Here is a 10,668-nt window from a genome sequence, read left to right as displayed (position 1 = left end):
CTCGACGGGAATTATCATCGGACGTCCCAAACTCACGAACTAATAACGCTACCACAACTTGGGGATTCATGTTCAAGAACAGGACCCAAATACCTTCTACACTTCAAGCACTACAACACAAAACGTCAATTTATAGCACTTATTTACCAGGAAGTGAACGACTTAGGTCACATTAAACTTCGCACTAGTCACTCTCTTGTCTCTATATTTTCGTCTACTTGCTGCTAACGCACGTCAGTCATTCACGCAGTCTCTCTCTGTTAGCACAGAATGTTGTCGATGGCTCTGTACTACCTGGTCCGACCTCTATCGTTTGTAACTTCTTTTTCTTACGCACAACTAGTTTGCATCTAGCCACAGAGTTTATAATGATCTACATTGCAATTGAAATGTAATGCAACAAAAAGCCACATTTACAATATTTTATATTGCAATATGTTATAATATTAACCAATTAAGTCTATAAGTCACAGCATTATAATATCAGTCACTTATTCCGACATTCTTTGTGTTGTCCAGTGTTCAAACCCCTACGTGCCAAAATTCCATCATTGTATGCTTGTAATGCAACAAACAATACATACGAATCAGAAACTGTCGTCAGCTTCAACCTAATTACCTTTGGATTTTTTATTCTTAAGGCTTATTTCATGGGTATGTGACATTTGTTTACCCATCTCTGTGCTCTTTCTTACATGCTCGTTTTTTGTAATTCGCAAGACAGTTACAATAACAGTTTTCACACCAATGAATTTCTGGTAAAATTTCACTCTTAATTGATATACAACATGCCCTACTTTTCATTTAACATTTTGAATTCAAATTCAAGATGGCGCCCATGATGTCCATATCCCCACAATATAGCACCTCTTCTCATGTTCCACTTCCTATACATTTGACGTGCATTTCTTTCACCATTCGGGAGCGAAACGGGTGATTCTGCATATTTCTGTGTTATTAAGTCCCACTGTAGGCCCCACTTCTTCCGCCTCTCACGCTCGTCCATGTTGGCCTCAGCCGCTACAATTTTGCATATGGACATCTTTTTACATCCTCTTTCACATGTGATGCATCTCGTCCGGCAACTCGAGTGCCCCATTCGTACAGTTCTATGGTAAGAAAAAGCAAAGTGACACCTGACATATAACTGCCCGCAGTTCGCGAACAGAGCCATTCCATCTGTTTGAGTGTCATCTGAAACTAAATAATAAATATTTTTAAAAAATACAAACATAATAATGATAGAAAACTATTAAAAAAAATCTTTTCGTCACTCGAACCACAAATGATTATTTCGTCACCTACATCTTTTTCGTTTCTCTGAGCTATGATTTCTAGAAAGACCGTCAACCCTGTAAAAATTCGTCATAGCTGAGAATGGGAGAAGAAACTCAACTGGGAGGGTCAACCAGGTTGAATTCCGTAAACTTGAATCTCCTGAGCAACCAACTGTACTTCCATGTGATATCCTGAATAGTGGTTCGGATTAGATTACGTACGTGCAGTGTCATCGGTATTGCAAAGAGGCGTTCCCAATAATACGAGTTTCTGCAAACAGTAGCCTTCCACCCTATTATGAGCAAAAACCCTGTGACACTTTGGATTCCACCTTAATAGCAGAATCCGTCTCTCATACCTTCATTGGAATACAAACTTGTTATTCATTAATCATCTCTTTTAAACGAACAGATTAATCAACACTTTCATTGGTTTTACAGTTAATAATCTTGTCATCTATTACTGCGTTTTCTTAATATTTCAAATCCAAGGACAATTTATAAAAATAATTCTCATTTATGCTTTTCCTTTCAATTTATTTTCATAGACTTTTCAAATAGTATATCATAATATACATTACTATAATATGTACATACAAACATTCACATGCTATAGTTAAATAGGATCAAAATTTTTGGAACAGTATTTCTGTAATCATAGTCAATAGTAGCACACTCAACAACAAAAATTATATCCCTTACAAAGTTGATCAATTGTTTTCATGTCTGAACATTACACTCTGTTTGCTGATCGTTTTCATACTTCTGTCACTAATGAAAAACAAGCCCCTACTTAAGAGCTTGTTAATGGGAAACAACTTTTGAAATAGAAGGAAACATCCCTATGTACCTTGCAAATTGCAATGTATATTCTCCTTGTTTGTTGCAAAACTGTATAGCATAATAGTAAATTATCAGGATACATTCGCATTGAAACATAATTATCCATGCATTGTTTCACATGCAGCATCAGCTGTGATTACGTTGTTTTCTACTTTGCAGATCTACACTTTCCTTAAAATAATAACTATTTGTTGCTGACTGTATATAACTACTACAATATTGTAGAATTTAATGTAAGGTTTCTGAATTCTGTGTTTCATCTCAAAAATTTTAATATATATATATATATATATATATATATATATATATATATATATATATATATATATATATATGTTTCCTTGAATTTATTATAAAATACCTATGATAGTTGATATATTCTTAATAATTTTAGTCGTAGTACATAAAAAGACAATAGTTAATTTTCCTACTATCAACTATTTATCGTATTTTCAAATTTGTGTCTTATCTATAATTTTCTTCAAATTTCTTACGTGTGCAAATAAATAATAAAATAATTTGCAAATAAATAAAATACTTTCTTAAACTTCATAATTTTAAGAGTATTTTTATAAATACAAGAAAACTATATGATTCTTAACTCAGTTTTACTTCCATTGGCTTCAAATTCCACATTCACTTAAAATCATTTAAAGAAAATAATACAGAGCAATACCATTGATTCATACAATAACTATTGAAACAATAATGAAATATTAAATTAAAATTGAGTTAATCAACTGTTGTATGAAGTTAATATCAGTATAGCACAAATAATTCGTTGTGCGTTTCGCATATAACATTAGTTTTTAGAGGTGAAACATTTTTGCCCTCAAAATACAGAACATAATTATTTTATGTACAGTGGAATTTCGTTTTTCAAACTGTCAATTACGTAGATTTTTAGCGTATCTTATAATACTTTTTCATTTTACCAATATTGTGTAAAAGTATCGATTACATGTTTAAAATACCCTGAAATATATGTTAATGATAGTGTTTTGTCATCTAAATTATTAGGTGGAGTCATAAATAACTTCCGATACAGTTAGGTAAAATCTATTGTTCCTATCTAACCACAGTGAGTTATCGGAGCAAATATTTTTTTTTCTTTCACCAAATAGTTAAAGCTTCAGTTAGTCTTCTGACAACTATTTTGTGAGGTGCACATTACATTAAACTGTTGTTCCTAAACCCTAAAATAGATAGTGGAAAAGTACATATGCAGCATGTGATACGCTGAGAATATATACAATGCAAAAGTGCTAAGACGACAGTTGAAAAAAATATGCAGTGTATACGGTGAAGGACTAATATCCGATCTGGGAGTTAGAAATTGGTTTTCCAAATTCCGTTCTGAAAATATAACCTTTAAAAACGAAATAAGTGGGAAGTCCTTCCGACCTTGACGCCAACCTTTTAAAGGCAATATTGGAGCAAAATCCACGTCAATGAACAAGAAATATAGCAGAAAGAATAAATACATTGCAATCAACTGTTTGCCGCCACCTGAAGAAATTAGGGAAAGTCAGCAGGTTAGGAGTATGGGTACCTCACAATCTCAGTTAAAGGAATAAATAAGATCGCATGTCAATCAACATAAGTCTGCTCTCATGGTTAAAAATTGAGCCTTCCTTCAGATAGGATTATAACAGGCGATGAAAAATAGATTACCTATGACAATATCATCCACAAAAGACAGTGCTTGATAAGGATCAACCACTCCTACCAGATCCGAAAGCAAACATCCATGAAAAAACGAATTTAATTGTGTATGATGGGAATGTCGAGGTATAATTCATCAAGAGCTTTTAGTCAAATTTAACGATTAATGTGGGTACATACGTTCAACGTGAAAGTCCTGCTGTACTCATCAATCCCAAAAACGTCATTCTTATGCACGAAAATGCCTAATAACATACAGCAAGGTTGACTCAAGAAAAGAATCTTGAGCTTGGATGGTCTGTTTTACCATATTCACTTTACTCTCCGGATCTTGCCCCGACATATTACCACCTATTCTGTTCCTTACAAATTTTTTTGAATGAGAAAACCTTCAGTTGTGAAGAGCGAGTCAGCCATGCTGCCGAAAATTTCTTCCAGGCTAAACCAACCACATTTTACAAGAAAGAAATTGATAAGCTGCCAGGAAGATGGGAGGTCATACATAGCAGTGGTGAATACATTATAAATAAATATAATTTTGTTATTTAGAAAAAGCAAAATAAATGTCTTATAAAATAACGGAAGTTATTTATGACTCAACCTAATAATTGTGTTTACAATAGTTTTCTCAAAAGCTGATTCAGAGGGTACTATATACTGTACGTTTACATGACTTAAGAATGGCGTAGGTATTCATTAGGTATTCATTTATCCATATTGTTTCATGTTCAAATTGTCCCAATAATCTTGGTTCCACTGTATTCTATGGTATGATACTTTGCTCCTCCAACATTTAAAACTTTTTAGTTTTTTTATGAAAAATAAAAGTAATATTTTAACAAATTTCTAAATGTTTTTACTAGTCTTAATAACGTCCTCACAGTTGCAACCATGAAAAATTTAATTGGAGTCTATAAACAACAAACTACACTAAAGTTTAGAGGATCAAGAATAATATTACTTAACTGTAATCCTCATATATGCTGTCTGAAACCAAAATTTTCTAACTCATTTTCGTGCTGTGAGAAATAAACTTTTATGGAGAAGAGACAACTTGACACGAACTGCTGCTATTGGGGAATAAGCTTCACATGACCACTTAGTTTTTATACTTAGTTTGTTGTTGCATAAGATTCGGTGTGGAATATCCGTAACTCAAATGATTTCATGCTTAAACCGATAAATCGGTAAACAGGTAGCATAACTAGTTCACTGGTTTCAGGTAGCTCAAATAATAATAATAATATAATTGATGTAATTATTATTACTACTTGGTTTATTATTTTACGTGGATATGAAATAAATAAGTCATGGACAAAAAAGTCTAATATTTTGCATCGTTTCTCAATGTTTGTAATTAGTTCAACTAACTAATTACACTTTTGGCAATTTCTGAAAATATGAAATGAAATCTTTGTGTTTTACGTCCCATGGTTATGTCGGCTAGGCTAAAGAAGACGGTGAAGATGAGAAATGAATGAAATGGTGGAGTGAAGATAGTGGGAGGAAACGGGAGAAACTCGAGAAAACCCACACACACGGTGTTTGTCCACCACAAAGTTTACTTCGTGCGAGTTGGGATAGAATCAAAAAACCCACACACCAGATATGAACGCTCTACCACTGAGCCACCGAGACCCTTGTCAATTTCTGAGTTTAAAATATGAAATTATTTGAGCTGCATATATTCCACATCTTAATTAACCGAGTTGGGCATATAGTTGTATTACGAACACATTCAAGAGACAACTAAATAACAGCTTTTGATTTATTAAATAGATTCCGTGCAAATTCTAGATTCAATTTAAAGCCAAACCATCTTGTTGGAAGACATTTATTTCAAACTCCTAAACATTATTTTAGCTTTTAGTGGCAGGTGTTAGGGTTGACATTCGTATTGGAAACATAACAAACGTTGATATTATCTCTGATTACCGAAATTTATCCTTGATTATAAAGAGGTGGATAAGCTTCTATAATTGGATTTTCATATTGAAGAGGAAGAACTCCAGCGTGTACTTCTTTGTTTTGGTTCTCAACATCCGGGCTTACAACTGATGGTGGCAGAGGTGGAATTTGAGGAGATAGAGGTGGTATTGGAGGTGAAGGAGATGGTATCGGAGGAGGAGGTGGTATTAGTGGTGAAGGATGTGGTATTTGAGGTGAAGGAGGTGGTATTTGGGGTTGACTGATAACAGATGGTGGTCTATGAATGTCTTTGGTAGGAGTATGTTTGTTTAACTCTGATTGAATAGTGAAATTAAGCTGATTAATAACATTTGGAAAAGAATTAATAATATTTGTGAAATTTCGTTTTAATTCAAATACATCAGGAGGGATTATGTGAGTATCAATCTGTACATTGTTATTGTTGGGAAATTGTCGAGAGGGTAAATTGTTGTTCAGATTAGAAGGCGGGAAACGAAAAGAATTTTGAAAGTAGCCATTTTCACTTGTTTCAGAGTCTGGTAATATAAAGTCATTTTGTATCAATTGAGATGATGTTGAGTTCTGTCCTGAGGAAGATGACAATCCACTTTTTGCTGATGAAGGAGCTGTAGTGATTGATATCAACGAAACGCTTTCACGATTGGGTTGATTAACTGTTGAAGCACCTGCTGGTTTCGAGATTGATTGTGAAGTAGTATTTAAATTTACTTTCGAAGTGGTGATACTAGAAGTCAAGTTTAATGTAGTACCAGACTTAGTTTGATTGATTATAGTATTTCGTTCTGGTGCTAAAGTACTAGTTTGACTAGGTGTAACTTCACTTGAACTGGTTTGAGAATCAGTTATAGGATTAAAATTAGTTTTGTGGTTAATAGTTTTTGACACATTTGTTACATCAGAAGAAGTGAAGTTTGTCGTCAGCAAAGGAAACACTGTTGTGAAATATATCAACGATATATCCTTGCCTTCAGTTTGCCTCACAGGAAGTGCTTGTGCAGACGTTAAACTAGATACTGATTGTGTAACTGGCTCTTCGTGGAAGTTATGTTTCCCTTTGAAAGCTGTGGAAGGTTCATGATGTGAAGGTTCATGAATTTGTTGAGATCGAGTTGAATTTTCAAGAAGAGGATTAGCTGTTGTTACGTATGTCGGTGTGGATATTGTAGAGGCTTGCTGCCTTAAGGAAGATTGTTGAGGCTGAATCGTATGTTCCAATGGAGGATGAGGAGTTGTGAAATATATGGGTGTAGATATAGATACTGTAGAAGCTTTCTGGTCTTCTGAAGCAGGTTGTTGTGGTTGAGTTGAATGATCTGGTACAGGATGGTCCGTTGTTAAATATATCGATGAAACATCTTGCTTGGTTGGTTGTTGAAGTGGCATAGCTTGTGGAGAAGACTGATGATTGAAATGTGATTCTTGAAAAGAACTTGTTCCAGGAGGCCAATTTTGATTATCGAAAGTTGAAGATGAAAAGTGACTCGGACTTGAAAGGGGAGGAGCAGCAGTGGTAATGTATATTAAAGAAATATCATGACTGTTGGCTGGATGATTTCCATGGACATGATGATGATGTGATGATGCTGAATTCACTTGCTCTGTAGCTCCGTGAGACAATGTATGTGTTCCTTTCTGCAAAGGAGTTGATCCTGAACTTGTAGGAGGTTCTCCATGGTGAAATTTATTTCCATGAACATGAACTTTCGGATCATTTTGAGATTTAATATTCACTTTAATATGACTCTCTTGGTTAAAAGTTACAATTCGAGTATTTGTCTCAGCTTTTGAAGAATCTGACTTTTCAAACTCTGATCCCTTGAACATTCCTGTGAATGGATTCTCTCTTATGTTTTTCATGTCAGGAAAAATGCTGTTTTGACCAAAATTAGGAAAGGGCTCTTCAATAAGATGTTCAAATGGATCTATTTCGATCTGTGATATTATTGGTCTTGATGTTGTTATAGATGGGATGTCCCTTGGTGGTTTTATTGGACGGGGTCGTGGATGTGGGCGCGGCCTTGGGGGTTTGTTATTAGGAGGACGTGGTTTTCTAGCTATTGCATTAAAGCGTGCACCAGGTATTCGTTCGTAGTTTGTATGCGTTTCATAGTAATTGCTAGATGATCCTTGAATTTCATAAATAGGTCTATAGTCACTGGAGTAGGATGATGTAAACTCTCCAGGGGGTTGGAGGTACTCACTGACGGATTGCCAGTCGTAGTAAGAGGCCACGCTAGGTTGAAGTTCGGATTCTTGTGTTTCAAGATCACCATAATACAATAATGGTGGACTAGGTGGTGGTGCCTGTAAATAGTCAAATGGTTGTGGTACATAAGGGTTATACCAAGACGAAGCTCCAGTGTATTCTAAAGGAGTAGATGTGGATAACTGGAGCTCAGGATATACTTGGGAAAACGATTGGTCTGAAGCTTCAGAGAAAGAGTCAAAACTTTGAAAGTTATTGACATTCGTATACGGTGGAGGAACTAAGTGAGTTAATGGAGGACGGACACCACGAACGACAACTTTTACGGGTCTTCGAGGAGGCCGATTTTGTCGAAATTGGTGAGGTATTCTGATACTTCTTGAGGGACTTGAAGTATCTTCGGAACTTTCACTGATTTCACTATGATTTGGTTCAGCAACTCTTCCTTTAGAAGCTACCGACAACGAGTTCAGTTTTACATTTTGTGAAGAGGCAGGTCTTTCATCTTTTATGGTTATAAATATATTTACTACCTTCGTAGCATTTCTTTTTATGTTTATATTAGTATCTGTCAAGTTACGAACTCCCTTTGGTGATGTTTCCTCAAATGATTTATCACTAACTTTGGATTTGGTGCGAAAATTATTTTGAAAACGGTTGAAATATTTAGATAAAGATGGCCGAACAGTTGATGTAACTGTACGAGTATTTTTCGTTTCTGTGTTGCGGATAATTCTTCTTCGCGAATTCTTTTCCCGGTCGTATCCTTGGAGAACATTATCATCCGGACTTTCAAGTAAAGTAGATAATGACGACATATGACTTTCGATTGATTCGAGACTTTCCACTGTTTCATCGTAGTATCCATCTTCCTTTGGTACAAGTGAAATATCTCGCTCAATGAATCCATTTGGAGACGATGACTGCTTCCAATATTTGAATATGTCTGGCTCAGATAATGGTATATTTTGACTCAGGCAAGAGGAAATAACGTAGATGAACACCATGTGCCAAAGGATCATTATCAGATCACCTGAAAATATATTTATTATTATTATTATTATTATTATTATTATTATTATTATTATTATTATTATTATTATTATTATTATTACATTTCCATTATTTTCTTCATTACTCCCTTTCCCATTTTGTTGATAATGTTTCAACACAAACTAACCTCGCAATCTGTACTTTGTGAACAAAACTTAACATCATAGTATATAATACATAATATACTTAATAATCATAGTATGCATAATTAATATAACAATATATAATAATGTATAACATAAACAAAAATTACATAACATTGATCTTATTTCAACTACATTAAAGTAATAAGCAATATTCTTCTCAATTCAGTTTATATTTCTTGTTCAAGATTATATAAATTAGATGTACTAAATTTCAACGACTTCCGGTTTCGGTAAAGTATTGCTATCACGTATACGTTTGAGATACTGTATCGGTTACAGAAAACAGTTTCTCGCTATCTATTACAGTTTCTGATCTATGGCGATAAATATTGAAACCAGAAATGGAAAATCTTAACCACTTTCAGTTTGAATAGAGAGTTAGAGCCTGTCTATTTCATCTATGCCCTCGGAAAATATGGGAAATATAATTCGGCCCCACCCCGCCAACCCTCTGGTGGATGTAACCGTCCCTTTGCTTAAGGAAAAGAAGTGAATGACTTTAGCTGTATTGCCAATTTGTCATTCAGTTGCACCCTTTTTATTTTTTAACCATATCATGTATGTGCTAAGATGATTCTATTTAAAAAGTTTCAAAAGTTTCATAGTTGTAACTTACGAGCAATGACACAATTTGTAACAACACTTAAAACAGTATATTTCTGTACATAAAAAATAATAATTACAAAAATGCAAAAAAAAAAAAAAAAAAAAAACATCCTCCTTATTTTTTAACCATACTATGTACGTGTTAAGATGAATGTACAGAAAAAGTTTCAAAAGTTTCATAGTAGTAGTAATTTTTGAGCAACAGCACAATTTGTAAAAATCCAAAAATTTCTTTGTATGCCCCTTAATGTTTGACAGTGTAACCGTTTGCAAGGTTACTTAAGATCTACTGAAAGAGCAAAAATTGAGCTTTGATTTGACACCTGGATGAGCCCAATAACTTAAAAAAAAAGGAAGTTATGGTAATTTAGTTTCATGATGCTGAGTGCCAAAAAGTGAAATTGAAGCAAAATTCACATTTTTCAAAAATTTCTCTCCGGTTCATTTCTCATCCAAAAAACCGGAAAAAATAATTTAGCATAATTTCATTGGTATTTATTTATGAAAAAATTTTGAAGAGAATCTGAGACATGGAAGCACAGTGCTCTAAGTGATTGGACATGGAATGACCCGCATATAAGAAATAACAAAAAGAAATAAAAAATAAAAAATACAAAAATATATTTATATATATAGAACATGAACCATATTTACAGAGATTTTAACTTGTTTTTAAAATGATTTTCAGAGGTGGAACTTATTCTTAGAAGAATAAATCGATAGCAAGAAATAGCTTGTCAATGTCTATTATACTTTCCGTTCGATGTAGATCAATATTAAAGCGGCAAGTACTTGTAAATTTGAACCACATCAGGTGTTAGTACGGGTGGGTTTTCTTGAAACGCTGAATCGATTGCAAAAGATCGCTTATTGCTATCTATTACCATTTTTTCTATGGCAATAAAAGTAAAAACGGGATTTT

At 34.0% G+C, this 10,668-nt stretch overlaps 1 protein-coding gene across 1 annotated transcript in view; it reads right to left on the bottom strand.

The window, feature by feature from the left end:
- Nucleotides 1-2,455: 2,455 nt before the first annotated feature.
- The window catches only part of LOC145694698 (uncharacterized), a 73,603-nt gene continuing 65,390 nt past the window's right edge, over nucleotides 2,456-10,668 (bottom strand). The window contains exon 2 of the mRNA XM_081771225.1: nucleotides 2,456-8,974. Coding sequence (XP_081627351.1) covers nucleotides 5,727-8,963 — 3,237 coding nt within the window. The 5' untranslated portion in view covers nucleotides 8,964-8,974 and the 3' untranslated portion in view covers nucleotides 2,456-5,726. The remainder of the gene's footprint in view (nucleotides 8,975-10,668) is intronic.

The sequence above is a fragment of the Thermobia domestica genome, chromosome 1, assembly GCF_964235325.1.
Source record: "Thermobia domestica chromosome 1, izTheDome1.hap1.1, whole genome shotgun sequence".
NCBI lineage: Eukaryota > Metazoa > Arthropoda > Insecta > Zygentoma > Lepismatidae > Thermobia > Thermobia domestica.
The sequence above is the reverse complement of the archived record's forward strand: the minus strand, read 5'-3'. Positions and strand labels throughout refer to the sequence as shown.